This window comes from Excalfactoria chinensis, chromosome 7, assembly GCF_039878825.1.
Source record: "Excalfactoria chinensis isolate bCotChi1 chromosome 7, bCotChi1.hap2, whole genome shotgun sequence".
In the NCBI taxonomy this organism is placed as follows: Eukaryota; Metazoa; Chordata; class Aves; order Galliformes; family Phasianidae; genus Excalfactoria; species Excalfactoria chinensis.
The window spans coordinates 17,611,289-17,628,512 of NC_092831.1; the positions used below are offsets into that span (position 1 = coordinate 17,611,289).

The 17,224-nt window shown below is 35.3% G+C and overlaps 1 protein-coding gene across 2 annotated transcripts in view; it reads right to left on the reverse strand.

Annotated features, from left to right (window-relative positions):
• UBR3 (ubiquitin protein ligase E3 component n-recognin 3) overlaps nucleotides 1-17,224 on the reverse strand; it is a 91,002-nt gene that overhangs the window by 26,245 nt on the left and 47,533 nt on the right. For both annotated transcript variants that reach the window (XM_072341909.1, XM_072341907.1), the window contains exons 26-31: nucleotides 14,055-14,204; nucleotides 13,549-13,682; nucleotides 10,491-10,601; nucleotides 8,596-8,808; nucleotides 7,696-7,832; nucleotides 4,298-4,383 (exon numbers count right to left, since the gene is read on the reverse strand). In XM_072341909.1, the coding sequence (XP_072198010.1) occupies nucleotides 4,298-4,383; nucleotides 7,696-7,832; nucleotides 8,596-8,808; nucleotides 10,491-10,601; nucleotides 13,549-13,682; nucleotides 14,055-14,204 (831 nt within the window). The remainder of the gene's footprint in view (nucleotides 1-4,297; nucleotides 4,384-7,695; nucleotides 7,833-8,595; nucleotides 8,809-10,490; nucleotides 10,602-13,548; nucleotides 13,683-14,054; nucleotides 14,205-17,224) is intronic.

The window sequence follows — 17,224 nt, forward strand, 5'->3', positions numbered from 1 at the left end:
AACACCTTAGAAAATGCTCAACACATCAAGAGAATTGCTCAGAAAAAACACAAGCACTGATTAGACTGATACTAACATCATCATCAAGACAAACAATACTACCTAATTCACATACAAACATGAAATATAGACACTGAATGAGTAGAAAAAGAAAATAATAGTAATCATAATAATAAAAATCAGTAAAACTGTAGCTCCTCAATGGTTAGAACCATCACAGAAGGTATAATGATCCTGGATGCTTTATTTAAGGCCAGATTACATGAGTCCCAAATATGTTTTTGATGCACTCTTGTAAATAAATGCCTCTTCTAATTAGTGCATTTGATGCCAAAACGCCAGATTCCATGAGCTATAGGGAGTGTGTGGAGGAGGAGCTCCACATAGGGAAGCTGGAGTAATAAGACAGGAGAATCCTTCCTGTCCTCTTAATCCTTCCTGTAAAAAAACAAACAAACAAAAAAAAAACCCAAAACAATCAAACAATATCCCCAAGCCTATTCTTATGGCAAAGAGAAGAAGGAATAATAGCAGTTACCAAAAAACAGAAAGATCTAGTTAGAATTTTCTGTAAGCTTTCACTAACTGTTGCAAGATTACTAGAGTAAAAATCACATAGAAATATTTCTACATAAATTAAAGAGTAATATACATTAGTGGTAAGAAGTACTAATTGCTCAGACTCAATATTGTGTTCTGAAGATGCTCCATAAATACAAAACAACAGAACCAAAAATTAAAGCCATCGGAATCTCAATCATTACAAGACAGAAAAGAAAGGCCTGGACAATAATTATACATCATAATCATTTCCTAAAACTAACAGAGAATAAGGCTGTAGACTTGAAAATCAGCGAAGTCCTTAAGATTAAGGATCCTTAAGTCCTCTGCTTTCTGCCTTTACGACTGCTGTGCAGTAACACACTCGTGCATGCACACACACACACACACACCACACATACACTTGAAATTGGAAATGTTACAGTCACATTTTCTTCAGCATTCTCATCACAGAAACTCGATCACCGACTCAAGCAGCTACATTAATCATTCTTAATTTTACTTCCCAAGAGCAGCTGCCCTCACAGCGCAATCACTAAAGCAGCTCGTGACCTATTTGTTCCCACTGCCTCTGCTGACGCCTGCTGCTGTAGAAGCTCACCTGGGACAACACGCTCTGTTCTGCTATCTCTAATCACCAAACTTTACAGTTGTTACAAGAGCAACATGGAGCGGTGTGCTTAATCACAGGAGAGACACCTCATTACCTCGTAAGAAAAGAAGAACTGGTTATATTTTAAGTTACTTTTGTCATACAATGAACCACGTTTAAAAATAAAACCAAAAGCAGCTTCAATGCTGTACAAGCAAGATGAAGGAAACAGCATATGCATCCTACAGAGAGTGGGACTCTTTTCAATCATTCTTAGCTTGCCACACAAGGTAATGAAGAAGCTGAAGATGCACTCCAAGTGAAAAGTGAAACCAACCAGCCAATCTGGAATATCTCTTGGAAAAAATGAAGACGGAAAGAAAATCTTATTATACATTGTATATATCTGAAGAGTTACATCTTTTTCCCCATAAATGCAACTGTATGGAAGAGGCAATGAACAAAACACATAATTACATAATTGCTTTGCTGAAACAAACCCTTCTGTATATATGGAAAAGTAATTCCACTGCCATTAGTCATATTTAGATTACTGCCCAAAACTAAATTACTAGCACTAAACAGAAGAAGAGTACAGTTCTGCTCTAAATGGACCCCATAACCTTACATTAAAAATGTCAATTTTATTGCAAGATTGATTATGATTAGTATACTACATGACAATTTTAAAAAGTACTAATCCAGTACATAAAAAGCAGCATGTGAATGTTTTAACAACAACCAGATGATATCTGTCTCCATGCTGTTTAAAACAACATCACGTTCATTTAATGTGCCTTTCACCCAAACACTTTCATGGTCTTCAGTTTTCTGAGATATTTACACCAACATTTGATACAGACCTACGTATTAAAAATTTATCACACTATAGCCAGAAGTGTGCAAAAAGCAAATGCATTGTTTTTAAATACTGTCCCTACCTCTTCAGCAGAAGGTACACACTAGAACCCTTAAAATAATAAAGCCTGGAAGGAAAAAGCAGAGTATTTGCCTAGAACACTTGGCCAACAGAAGTATACAACTCAAGAAAGAAACAAAAAAAAGATTATAATAAAGCATCTCAGTGTATGAAGATACTTGAATTGGATCACAGGGGGAAAATATTCCCTTGTCTACATACAAAAATTCTAAAGATGAAGATTCACAAGTTTTGAAGTTTTTTATTATATTATTTTATTCTTTACAGAGACAACTAATGCACACTTAACAATACTGGAAATGCTGCTATCAAAAAATTATCACAACTGAAAGTATTAAAACCTAGCTAGTAAAGAGTTGTAAGTTTTATCAATAAATAATAAGATCAAAACAATAATCAATAACATCCCCTCAGGTTCTGTTCTTTTACAGAAGAGAGGCACCCTACACAAAAATTTCATGCTTCCATTTGCAGGGGAGATGAACTAGATGACATTTAAGCGTCACTTCCAACTGAAATGACACTGTGATGCTGAAAAATTATGTATTTCATAACATTTACTATTTCATAAATACATACTTCTAAAACCAATAGTTTACGTAATCTTACTTAAATCATCATTAAGAAGACTATTTCCATATAGTTCAGTTGCAAGGAACATACATATTTTACTGGGCTAAACAAAAGTTATAGGAAGTGACCTATTCTAATGAACAGGCAGAGATTCATTCTTTAAGACATGGTGTTACTGGCAAAATACTGGAAGTGCTGGAAAACGGGGAAGTGTGATATGTATGTAGACATGACTTGTCCCCTCTAAGTCATTATCCAGCATAATGCAACTCCGCAGCGAAGTTGCATCCTCCACATACAATTTCCAATTTGTAATTCTCCAAAAATAAACATCCCCAATTACAAACAAACACACTGTCCGTGCATTTCAAGACTTTAGATATATATTTAAAAAATCCTGACTGATCTTTTCACTAATTGTCAACAAATAGCACGCTCCCTTTAAAATAGCACAGAAGTACTTAAAAGCCCTTCTTTATGGGAGATGAGTTTGAAGGAATGGTGCAGAAAGTATAAGAATTAAATAAGTGGTTTATGCAACACATTACAGTCAGCTACCACACCTTCAGCTCGGTGGAATTTATTACTTTGAGGCAGTTCCCCCCTCGGCATGAACTGATACAGTTCAAACAGAACCGATGGAGCAATATAGACATACACTGAGGAAGCTGTCCAGCCCTCTGATAGTTTCACCACTTTCTGCAAAGTAGTGCCCTTTCAAAACCTGATGACATTATTTGGTGCTAAAGCACTGAGAAAAACATTATCCTATTGATTTCACCAAAAGAAATAAACTGAACTTCCTCTTCTAGAGGTAACAGAAGGCTCCTAGTCTAGTGCTGACACTGGCAACACAGCGCATGATAGGATTTATTTGATGGCTCATCACCTCAAATGGTGAGGAAAGCACTGACCAGAGATAACGTATCAAAAGAAAGAGACGGACCCAAGTTCTCTGGCATTTAGTACTGAATCTCCTACATAATCTCAATTCAACTAAGTACTATTAGCAGTAGTTATTCTGACAGGCTTTCCAATTTTTCCTGACCCAAAAAAAAAAAAAGTTTATGTTAAGAAAATAAATTACTTCTGTCAACTACAAATGCTTTATTTTCTGCTTACTGAAGTTTTAAGAACAATAAAGATTTGAGAGATTCTACTAAAAATGGTTGCAAAACTCTCCCATCAGTTAAAGAGCTACAGAAACTAAAACAGGGGCACCATCTTTAGAAACTGTTGCTACAATGAGTTACGTAAAGATAACTACTATTAGCAACAGAAAGAGGGAAACAAAGCTTTCCTGCTTCATAGACAAGTTCTGCTTCATCCTTAAAATACTTAATACATTAATTCACAAAAACATGAAATATTTAGAAAGTACTACATGGACAATGTGACAACTGCTTTCTAAATAGATTACATTTGCAATACATGAATGGCCCTAACAAAAACTTGTGAAAATTAGACTTCAGATTTCTCAAATTGTAACAAAAATAAAGACCTGGTGTAGTAGAAGAAGAAAGGTTCTTTGAAGAAGAAAGTTAATGTTACTTAAAAACTTTAAAAAAGAAACAGACATTTCATTCAGTGTTCTCACAACCAGTATTGTACTTCAAAAAAACAAGACTTACTTAAACATGATCTTTTTCCAGCTGTGCTTGCACCTCCTGAGCACAGATTGCCTCCCCGATGGACGAGCTCAAGTTCCAGGTTTGTTCTGCATGAAAAATGTTAACAATGTTGGAATAGTATTTGACAGGCCTCTAGGGACACAAGAGTCACCACAAACTCCCAGCATATATAGTCATTTCTAGAATGCTGTGAACCTATCTTTAGTTTTGGATGCTGTCAAAATATGACTCAGAATAAAGCAAACATTATCAAGACACTGCCATACATAATCTAAAATGGTTCAATAAATAACTTCCATATTAATTTTTGTTTATTTCTTAATCACCATTCTCTTAAAATGGAAGCTTCTGCCCACAGAACTCCTTGAAAATAAGGGAATTTATGTGCAATTTTAAAAAGAAAATGAACAGCTTTGTTAAATTTCAGTCAATCAGATATGCCTGAAAAGTGCTCTCTTCAAAGGCTGAGCTTTCGTTTTGCTTTAAACAAACAACCAGTACAATAAGCATGCCATCAAGTCTCTAAATATGAAAGTAGTTTAGATTATAATAGAAGTACTGATCTTTGCTGATAAGTTAGTTAATAAAAGCATTAGAGGTTAATTCTGAATGAAACACTGGTATTCATGCAGCTCATTAGTATGACACAGGAGCTGTCACTAAATCTCTGCATGCCACATTGATGCTTGCTTTCTCTGTATTATTGTAATCTGATACTTAGGCATCAATTGTTTAAGCCTTATTCAATAGCTCTGCTTGATTTTGGAATTGGATGTTTCGGTACTACATTATCTTTTACCCTCACTGATTTGGAACAAGCAATTTGCATTACGCTCTCTTACAGGCTGTTTTAACAAATCAACATACATTCCTTTAATTAGAAGGAAGGAATAAGTCTGTATTTCTGAAATGTTATTATGCTTATTTAATCCAAAATGCAGAGCTCAATTTTAGTCCTTTAAATAAAGCTGAACAACTTAATTTTCAATACAAGGTGACTGAATACACATTAAAATCTATTCAAAAATTATATGCATAATATATTTAACTTAGAACATCCCCCACATGCACACACACATACATTTATGAAGAAACCAACGGATGACTATTTATTTAAAATATTTCTTTAAAATTTCAGCTCCATCAGTTTGAAAGAATAACGTATTTTTGATATGCAGTGTTTATTAAGACACTTTCATATGTTTCAAAAATAGTAACATTTCAGAATATTACTGTGCCTAAGTTTGCAGCTTATGCCACCCATTTCTGAAGGAATGCTTTAATCCTCCCTACTCAGAAAAAAGGCAATTTAACATTGATAATGTGCCTGCTCAGAGCTCCATCTGGTTGCTGCTGATAAGGGCATCTGTGTGACAGGGGAATTTTCCACTCTTCAGGCGATTTGCAGTGCTCACTGAACTTCTAAAAATCTACCAGCAAGAAAGCAGGGATTTCATATTAGTGGACAAAATAGCAACTGTACATCAGAATGTGATGGTTCATCATGGGAATATAAATGAAACAAGTATGTTTGATTTCTATTAATCTTTTGATAACTAATTTGGAGAACAAAACTAATGGCAGCCTCTCATTAAAAGGATTCTAAAAAATTAAGTCAAAAGGCACTACCTCAATGTCTAAGAACACTTTTAGATCCAGTATGTTCAATTTCCCTTTCACCAAGACATATGTACTCTTTGACAAAACAAAACTCTATGACCATTCTGTAAAAAATCTTCTTGATGCACTCTTCACTCTACATAAGAGAATACTGGAATCACATACTTCCTCACACATGATGTACTAATTCTCCCTATTCCACACACTTCCTCCACTGCCCCAAGCTCCTCAGAGAGAGGAGCTTATAGTTCAGCTTTCATAAAAAGCTAAATATTAGCCTTTCCTATAAGACAGCTCCTTTGAGACACACCAAAGTCTTGATGGAACAGCACACAACAGGAAAAGCATCTTCTGTTAAACTGAAACACATCTCCTTGTAAGATGGTCTACATCAGACATAGCCCTAATCATTTTTGAGAAGAACTTGCATATCTTCTGCCTATTCAAGCTTCCTTTTGCCTTCAGGATCCGATAATAAAAACTTGTGTACCATCTGCTCTCTACTGAAAAGATACAGAGCTCTCACTGTCTAGTCTCCCAAAGAAGAAAAACTGATATCTGCTATCAGTCATAGATATCTGGTATCTGATAACAAAGGGTATTGCAGAGACATCCACGTTCCACTATCCCACCTTAGCTCCCTCAACATGAAGAAAACAGAAGGATAAAAATTTATACAAGTGTCAGTTTCCTCTATCTAAAATAATCTTCGCATACTGCACTGGAGTAAAGAATTTTGCAGAACAGCAGCTTTACCTTCTTACCCATAGAAAGAAAAAAAAAAGAAAAAAAACAGAAGACAGATTTTGCTTGGTTGTGCAGACAGCCAATGAAAAAAATAGCTCACCTTCACAACTCTGTGGGCTTTCATGAATGAAACAAGGAAACAAGAGGTGTGCAGATACTGCCTGTTTTTTTACCTTGTATCAGGAAGAGTACAAAGAACTTAAAAAAAAATAAAAAAAATACTACTGGATTATATCACATGCATTCTTGCATATTCTCTGCAGTCAGCAGCTTCACCGCAGGAAGGAGGGAAGTCAGGGTCTAGAAAATTATTTGGTTGATTTCAGCATCATCTTCTAAGAAAGCCTTTTATTATAATAAGTCCAAAATGTTTAACTGTTCAGCGCATCTTAACATTAACAACACAGCCAGAGTGGGAACCATTTCCACCTCTTGGCTCTCCTGGCTGTGATACTGACAGCAATGTGTGTGGTATCACATAGCCCTGAAAAACACTGGTAGTTTTGAAACTTTCTAGAAAAAAATGTTAATCACACAAAAAGGACTCCAACTGCTGATGTAGGAAAGGCTCCTTCTGCAATCTCCAATTAAGTAAAGAAAACTAATGTCTGATGGAGTGATTAAAATTGCCTCATGATTTAAAAAGCATCTATACAGCAGTGATACAGAAATAATCTCTGAATAACAGCAAAGAAGATTTAATAGTTTAGAAGGGAAGAAAATAAATTTAACAAAAAAACAGGAGCAAATCCTCAATAAAAAAAAACAAATGAGATGAGCAGCAGACAAGATGCTCTCCATGTTTTGTGCCTCTGCTGCATATACAAAAAATGAACAGAGATGCATCATTCCACCTTGCATGTCGGCATATGAAAATCAGAAAACAAAATCTTGATCTACTAAGTGTTCACAATGTGCTTTGAGGAGAGAGTGCTATACTTGTTAAAATTTACTTACACGCAGGAAGAAAACTTGTTTGGTGACACCATTAGTGATGAACACAAAATAAAAAAAAACAAAACCATACTCACCGGGCTACTGAATACATAAACAGAAAGTCATTGTCAGGGGATCCAGGACTCTTGCTGTAATCTGTATACTTCTTCTGTGTGGTACTTTTTATGTCTTTCATTACAGATTCCATTTCTTTACTGAGGTTTGTTTCAGACTATGAACAAGGAAACAAAAATTTACTTAGTTTTACCCAAAGAAGTCCAACAGCTGATCATGAAGTTTAGGACTTTCATGCTTATATGAATACATTCGCAGTTACAAAATAACAGGAATTAAAAGACAACATTCTGTCTCACAGAACATTACAGGGTTGTTTTTGTTGTTTTTTTTTTTTTGACTCTCTGAAGACAGTGCAAGCAGTGAGATTCTTCAAATTGCATTATTTCTAACAGTATCTGCATTGCACAAGGACATGAAAGTAACACGTCTCCATCAAGACTGGAAGACTTAAAAAAAGAAAAAAAAAAAGCCTATGAAGCTTTATAATATGCAAACATCTGGTAAACTACATTCCAAGTACAACAAATAATCCATATCTTAAATTGTTCTTAACAGACACTCTTAACAGCTTCCAGTCAGAAGGATATTGATATTTTTATATTGTAAAGAAATGATAAATGAATTAAATATTATATGACTCAGTTCCATGTAAATTACTATAGAGATAAGTGAAAATGTAATCCATAAAAAAATTACAAATCACATTTTTGCTTTTCTTTTATGGCCTATTCTAGCAGGCAATCCAATAAATGCTGCAAGTGTTTGAAACACTTTGATTAAACAGTGAAATAATGTTATCTTCCATGTCAATAGAAAATGAAGCTTCTCACGTTGTTGCATTTCTAAAAGGTCACAAACACAATCTAAGGTAAAAACTGATACGTAGAGGCAAATTAACAAGGATCTTTCTGCCTTACACTGATGCTTACTGGGAAAGTTCCCAGCTGTTCTTGAAGATCTTCCACTTCCTGTACAAGCTCTTGCATGCACTTGTTACTATGACTTTGCCAAAGGCTTCTTTCCACATTGTTTCCAGGATAACAAGGAAGAACGCTGTTAGCGAACTGCCTACAGAGAGGACAAGTAAATTCTCCTTTGTCGACTGAGAAACCCTGGAGGACTTGGTCATTCTAAAAGAAAATAAAGAAGATGTAGCTGAAATTTGCTCAAGACAGGACTTTGTAGCTCTGGCTGTATTGATTAATAAGGACTTGAACCAAAAACTGCAAAGAAAGAACTATTCTCACTCCATCAAGTACTTAAATATGTTTGAGTAGATGCAGACCAAGAAACTTTGTAGTCACTGGAGAGCAGCATGACAAAAAAAAAAAAAAAAAAAGCAGAAGTGAACTGCTAGATCAAGTCCAACTACAACTTAAATATCAATCAATTGGCCCCAATGCCAAGGCACTCTGGTAAACTTACATATACTTTTCTGGATGTTGATCAACAAATCATCAAAATTATTATGCTCTAATCCAGTTAGCAGTGATAGAGACTAAGGCAAAAGTTCACTTAACTAATCTATAAATCTCGAACAATAGAAAGAGATGCAGTAAAATTTTATTTGGTGTTGAGGTAAGAAGCTACCAGGAAAGGAAATTCAGCATCTATATGATGAAAAATGTTACTTTTCTAAAATTCTGTGAAATGAGATCCTACAGTGAAAGTTCAAATTTTACTTAATTACCTTGAAGACACAATTACCCCAGACATATCTTTAGAGTTAAATGGGAAAGAACAATTCATTGAATCCAAAGGTGGCTCAGGCTCCAGCTCCTCAAAAGTTGTATTTCACATGATGACCAATGCTGATTGTTAACTACAGAACACTGTCATAAACTTTTGTTTCTTTCTATTTTGAGAAAAGCTATGGACAAAATAAAACTAAGGACTTACCACAGAAATTAATTTCAATAAAAAAACAGTTCCATGTTGGAAAAAAAAAAACAACAACTTAAAGTGTTGTTTATAAAACAAAATATATTGGCTTTATTTTATTGCACTAGATAATAAAGAAATAAATAATTGCTTAAACTGATGATGTCCTACCACTGCTCTGCTTTTAGTAGCATTCTAGAGTGCCACTAAGATCTACAACTGGGCCACAAATAGGCCACTAACATTAATAGAAAAACCATCCCATTTTCTCAGACCATATAAAAATATGGATGCCTGTTCCAAACAACAGCTTCTGAGGTTTGACAAACAAAATATTTTAATGCCATACAAATAGGGGTAATTTCCTACTGGCATTCAATGAGAGAAAAAAAAATAATTCTAAGAGTTAAGCTGTTTTATCTCATTCCTCCATGCATATAAATGATATGTATAATGTGAGGTAAAAACCTAACTTCTCTGATATGAAAATTCAGTTTTGACATAAACTAAATCCATGCTTTTGAAACACATCTTTTTTCTAGAATTCCTGGGTAATTTCTACTACACATTAAATAGCAAAATAAAAATCTATTCAACAGAAAAGAGAGAAAACGTGAGGATTGCACTAAGTGAACATGCATGCCAGAAAAAAAGAAACACAATGGATTTCACTTTTTAATGACAATGTTACTTTCATCAACTATTTTTTCCTGTTATATCTAAATAAGTTATAAAATAAAGTACTTTTGTTAGTAACTTCAAGGTGTAATAAAGAATCTATGGTTTGGTATGGTAATAAAAACAATTTGTCCATTGATGCAAAACTTAAGTACCACATTGTTTTTCTCCAAATCAGACAGCATAAATCCAACTGAATGTATTGAGAACTGTACAGATCCAAGCGAAAAAGACAATCTGCAGTTTTACTTACCCGTAAAGACTCCATGTAAGATTTATGACAATCAATGTGCAAAGTGTGACCACAGGTTTGTACATAAACACCTCCCTCCCAGCCTATCGACACTGCTTGCAAGCAGGAACTCTAAATGAATAAATAAATAAATGAAATAAACAGATATAAAGGCTATAAAAGGTATCAAACACAGCATATTTTACGATTAAAAAACAACATTGCATGCAAATAAAAACCCATATAATTTAAAAGATACATATTATGGAAATAAAAAAATATATATTTTTATAAGGTATTGACTTATACTAGCAACTTACTTATCTGCCATTATGGTATTCTTTCCAACAGAGCTCACTGCTTCAGTTAAATGTCTATAGTTCTTACCACTTAAGACAATGATCTCTACACAAAATGTCTTGCAGTATGAGAACAGCTCTACACTTATATCATCTATTCCAACAATACAAGCTTAGCTTTTCCTAGCATTTTATTTAGTTTTTTTATATTACAGATTTAATAACTAAATCAGTTATATAATTAAACACCAACCTGTTATTAAAATTCAGTGTCCTCTTTTTAAAAATGAGTTACTGAGTAACACAGTCAATAATAAATACATCATAATTACTCACTTCAGCGAATTAATTTTTATACTAGAAATGTTTTGAAAACATGGACCTTACTCAAATATTGCACTTAACAGCCCACATTTCCAACTTAACAATTGGAAGCTCTAAAAAAAGTAATGAACTGAAAAAACAGTCACCATTGGCAAACTTACAATAAGGAATTCTTGAAAATATGCTTGCAGACTTTAATTATAGTCAATAATTAGGTTGACTGTATCTATAATCTCTGATTTCCCAATAAGTAATTTCATTGACAGACTGAAATTCACATTCTAATTACACATTTAAACAACAGAAAAAGATTTACAGCTACTGGTATTGCAAAACAATTCAAAGCACAGGCTCACCCTAAAATGTTCTTTAATATATAATAGAAAATCACATACAACAAATAACCAACGCGTGTTTTCTAAGGATGTCCTACCATCTCCTAGCATCATTTTTCCAGTATATGAGCTCATACTGTCTGCTAGTAGGCAGACAGTACTATGAGCAAGGCATAGCCATCAGACATACCCAGATAAAGCCCCACAGGACACATGCTGCAAGCAGGGCAAGCATCATCACAGGGAATTAATGAGGCTGCTTGGTGGCATTAGTTTATGTAAGGACACATTTAGACAACTTAAAGTCTACTGTGCCTTTTCCCATTTCTAAGATTCATACTTAGTAGGAAACAGCAGACACTTCAACATTAGTGAAACCTGGATTGCCTGATCCTAAATGAAATTACCTAGTCTGTATATAGAATACAGCTTTTTCCTATTATTTCCCTTTGTAAGTAGAATAAACTATAACATGTTTCATAACTAAAATTGTTCCTATCTGACCAAAATGTTCTTGCCTCCTGAAGTCTGTTGATAGAGGAAAGTGACACTCACTGGGAAGGACACAGTTGATAAACAAAGGACTTTTAAAGCTTAGCTCAGCTGAACAAGCCACTCAAGACACTATCAGATGTTTCCATTTTTATGCCAAAAGTAATTTAAGGATTAGTTCTTTCACACAGAGGCATATTTTAGCACTGTACTGACCTAGAAACTTGAAATCAGAAATAACTTAATTCAAATAATTTAAATGACTGAAGTTTTTGAAAGCAGGATACATTTGCTCACTGCATTAAAGCGTGTTTTAGACTAGTCTGTTGGTAACATCACTGCACAGAAGTGGAAAAACACACTTCAGTGAAATGAAACTTCTGCATAACAGTTTGCCTGGAATGTCTTCCCTTTGCAGTAGGCAAATATAAAAATAAGGCTATATTATTAATTCAATAATTATGATTACTGCAGTAGGAAGTAATTTACATTAACAATGTGAAATAAACAGGTGTGCACTACTGACACAGAGAAGCTTGACAATCTTTCTCAGCATGAGAAACAGAGATGTTACACAAAGTGTGCTACTTCACGTCTTTCTTTCAAGGGAAATATCCATGATTAACTGAAGGACAGACTTATAGAAACACTAATGCTACCAACACGAAAAGGAAAAATTGTCATGTTTCATTTATGTGTGGATCACAGACTATGAGAAAGCTGCTAACACGCCTAAAAAAATGCATTTTTTTTTTCCTCTTTAAAGCCAGTATCTAAGCTTCAAAATGCTGGTTATTTGGTTTGACATGCCCAAGAGCTAGCACATCATAGGATACATCTCCTCCTCCAGAATGAAATCTCAGAAATGAATGATATTGTCTTACACAGCTGTTTTATACAGTAACAAGGAAAGTAACAGTCAGCACTTCCACAAAGGTCTAACAGTGAACAAGTCCAGTTAAGTAACAAGAATTGGCTCCCAAAATTAAGTATGAGAAATTGTAATGTATGGCTTTTTGCTTCATGAAGCAAAGTAGAACTCTCTTTGGAACAGCTGATAGACTTCAAAACAGACAATAACGTATCAATGAATGCACATCTGAACTTCAGTAATTTTGTCCAACATTCAGGATACAGAAGAACAGGATTTTCTTCTGCTGGCCCCTCCTTTCCATTCACTCATCTTCACTTTCTCTATGGTGGTTCAGAAAGCCTTTAACAGTCAAAACAGCTCTTTCCATTTTCTCTCTTCTGCTGAACTACTTATTATCAACTGGGTTCACAGAATGGCCACAAGAAAGCTGGTGTTTTGAAAAGAATACTTAAGACAGCAAAAACACATCTCAATTATGTGGTCACAATAAAATGTAAAATATTCTTTTCTAGACAGTAACTGCTGGGATATTTAATAAATACATATTTGTAGATATGGTAGTTGCCCATGCCAAAAACATAGCTAGGGGAAAACTAGGCATCATGAAAAAAAGGACCCTATCAAATGTAAACACGAACTATTGCTAAGAAGTGTTCACTACGTGTATAAACGAAGCTACAAGGAAAAATCGTGTATTTTCACTTTTCACACAACTCATTTCTTAATTGGTAGTTTCAGTCAAGTGAAATACTTACATCTTTAAAGTATCGTTGTAAAGTTGTAAGCCTCACATCATGCAGTGCTGCACAGGTATCCCAAGGGTATATCTGCTCCTCCTCAGTAGTTGGCAGTTTCTTTGGCTCAGTGCTATTGCGGCACTGACCCAACACTGTATGCAGAATAAAAGCAATAAAGAATGTAATGAATAACAATACATGAAGAAACAAGCAGGAATATTCCAGCTTACAGCTACAATGTGTTCTGTCAAAATAAGACAGTAAAAAAAATTACTAAAAAACTAAGTATTGAAAGCAGTGCTCTTGCACCAGAATTGTGTATACACACACAGCTATTTTCTCTTTCTTCTACAACTTATTTTCTATATATACTGCTGGGTTTGTAGAAATTACAAAGGAATTAAAACTGTTCAACTCTTCCAAACATAACTGCCTTTCCACATGTCATGATATTCAACAATATTTATGCATTCATTACAAAATCTGCAGAAACACTGCTTGTCTAATAAGTCAAATGTTCATACCTGAAGATGCTTGCAATAGCACAACTAGCCCTGTAGGTCTGTCTTCAGTAGAAGGCCCACTTTGTCCACAAATAACACAATCATATATTGCCTCAGAAACATGCTGTTCTGATGTAGCTATCTCCATGGCAATGTCAGCATCTGGTGACTCTAAAAAGGGATAAGAAAACCAAGGGAAAAATATCCAATTGCACTTGCACTGATGTAGTGAAGAACATACCAAAAAGATTACCTTAGTTAAATCTAGAACAAAAATATTGAAGGTTACTTGAAACAAACCTTGTTCTTTCAAGTAGAAAAAGACCTACACAGAGCCAAGTATACATTTTCCCATATTCAAAACTATTTCCAGTGAAATTAAATACTTCTCTGCTGAATCTCTGCTGAAGCTAGAAATCCTTGTAACTATTTCCTTCTAATTATTGTCAGAATAAAACACAATAAAATTATCTTTTTAAATGAAACCTGGACAGTCTTCAAAAATTTGGGATGCATTAACAAAGCAATATGTTGTTATACTGTATCAGATATTGGATATTTTAAGATTTGCTATCTAAAACTCATGTGTTTTTCCAGTGATCTACACTGTAATTTCTCCTAAGGGCACAGACAAAAATACAAGGCTAAAGATCAGCTTCAGAGCAATCCCAAGTGATGGAACTTAGCACACATGACAAACAATGGTGATGGATGATGGGGCACCGTTAACCAAAACAGAAGGAATTTTATGACATTTGTATAGCTGGTTTAATATCACAGAAGGGCCAAGTTTGGCACAGACCTCTCAGGGTCCTCTAGTTCAACTGCCCCAATCAAAGCAGGGTCAGTTACCACAGGTCTTGCTGCATTCCATTGGATTATGCAACCAACGTTAAGTGGAGGTAGCTTTTATTTGAATACACAATGAAAATTCTTAACAGTTCTCACACGTTCCTAATTTCTTAAGCTTAGTTCGAGTGAAATGTCATGCATTGCCAGAGAAAAGCACAAAAGTCATTTCTGCAGACTGCATACAAATAGGATGTGCCCAAATCTGCTTGAGTTGGATTCCACTGAAAACATACAGAAATAACACCAAGCATTATTTTTTTTGTTAGGAAGAAAAGCACGTTAGGACTAAATGATACTCTCCTTACTGCTCAGGAAACACATGCTATCAAGACTCTTGATCTAGAATATGAGGGTACATGCCTTCTGTTCTTGCCCTGTAAGCCTCCCAAAGAAGAACAGTTCCTGCTAACCTTCAGCCATGTGCTCCATCTCCCTAAACAGGCCAAGGTGCTGGACAAAGAACCCAGAAACCTTCAGTCTATCAACAGTTCTCATGCAGAACAGCTTTTAGGAATGCTCTCTTCTGAAAACCCACGGTAGAAAAGGCAAGCATCTTTTTTTTTTTTTTCTTTTTTCTTTTTTTGCTATGAAAGACTCCAATGTTCTCATTCACAGGGCAGCAACAAAATTACACTGTTTTAGCATGTTTGGATTTCTCAGTTATTGAGGGCCATATGAATGAAAATGAACTGCAATCTTCCTTGACCTACAGCTGTTAACATTGTACACACATCTATCACCATCTAGTGGCAGTCAAATGACACTGAACAAAAAAAGCAGAACATCAACTGAAGCATTTTTTGTTGCTCAAGTCCAAACAACCAGAAAAGCTATCAGCAACTGAAACACAGGAGAAAGGAAACATCAAAGCTATTTTTCACATTTAACATCACCTCATGATTGTGTAAAGCAAACTCACACATACCTGTATGTCAGAGTTACATGACATGAAAATGACCCTAGAAATGCCGCCTTTTATTTTTTATCTTTTCCTAAAACGTCATAAATGAAACATATAATACAGATATATACAATATTTTACTAAGTGCCACACTGTATTCTTTTCCTACAATCTGATTTTGAACAATTGAGAAGCCCTTAAAACAAGCTGACATTTTACTGATAACAACCCATTCATTCATAAGTTCCATTCATCATTTTAAACCTGAAGAAATACAGACCATCAAAAATAAAAGAAATTTTAAACCAATTCAGTATGCATGATCTACACTTCTATTTCCTACATGCAACAGGCACATCAAAAATCAGGTCAATTTAATTTCACAACTCAGTGTCCAAACGCACGTTTCCTTCCAGCTGCTCAGACCCAGCGCTAGGCCACTCCAGCAAACAAAAGAATTCCATGGAAACTACATTTCTAGCACCATGGAGGACTTCCTGATCAAGCAGTTTCCTTGATAGATAATGAAAGAAAGCAAAGGTGCAGTGCTATTTTATCCATTAGATATAGAAAGCCCAGAATAAAAACAATAAATCTAATTTAAAAATCTCCAAGCTCCTAGAATGCAATTCTAGACTGCTTAATAAAACAATTACTCTATTAAGTGTCCTTGTATATTTATATTTGAACTTTGAATGCAATATGACTAAATTCCTTCTAGTTTAGCTTTGAAACAAAACTAGTACCACCATTACTACCTTGATTGTACCAGGTGCCACTGAGAGGTGAAGAATAATCAGCACCTCCTCCTTTTGCTTCCACTGAAGCTCAAACCCTCACCATTTTTTCCCCAACACTGAGAAGGTATTCCCACGAATACAGCACTTGTATGTTATGTCCCAGAACAATGCCACCTTACTAAGCGCTGAAGGAATACTCTAACAGCTATTTTGCAAAGCCACACATTTGGGGGTGTTACCCCACCATCTTTCAAACCATTTTTGCAGAAGCCTGCAGCCAAACCAGGACCATTTTAGCATAAGCTGCTAGCAGCCAAACCAGGACAGCTCAGCACCCCTCTGAAGATTCAGGAGGCAGATATCCATGATGGGAGAGAGAGGAGGGCCAGCACACCACCAGGGCAAGGCCTGAGCCTGCCAGCTGGGCAGCAGCCATGCGAGACAGCGAGTGTATTTTATGTTAATCATGCTTTGGAAAGCAACCAAGGATGCTCATAGCTTAAACCCTCTGAAGAGACAGAGTTTTAATCCAATTCATTGTGCCCACACTTGTTCTAATGACGGCAATGCACATGAAGGGAATCAAATGGGAAATGCACGATAATGGCATGTGGCACTGACATCCATTCACCCTGTTCTCCCAAGGTTCATCCTATGTCGTAACAAACCCCACAGCTTTAGAGTTTCAGAACTTTTCT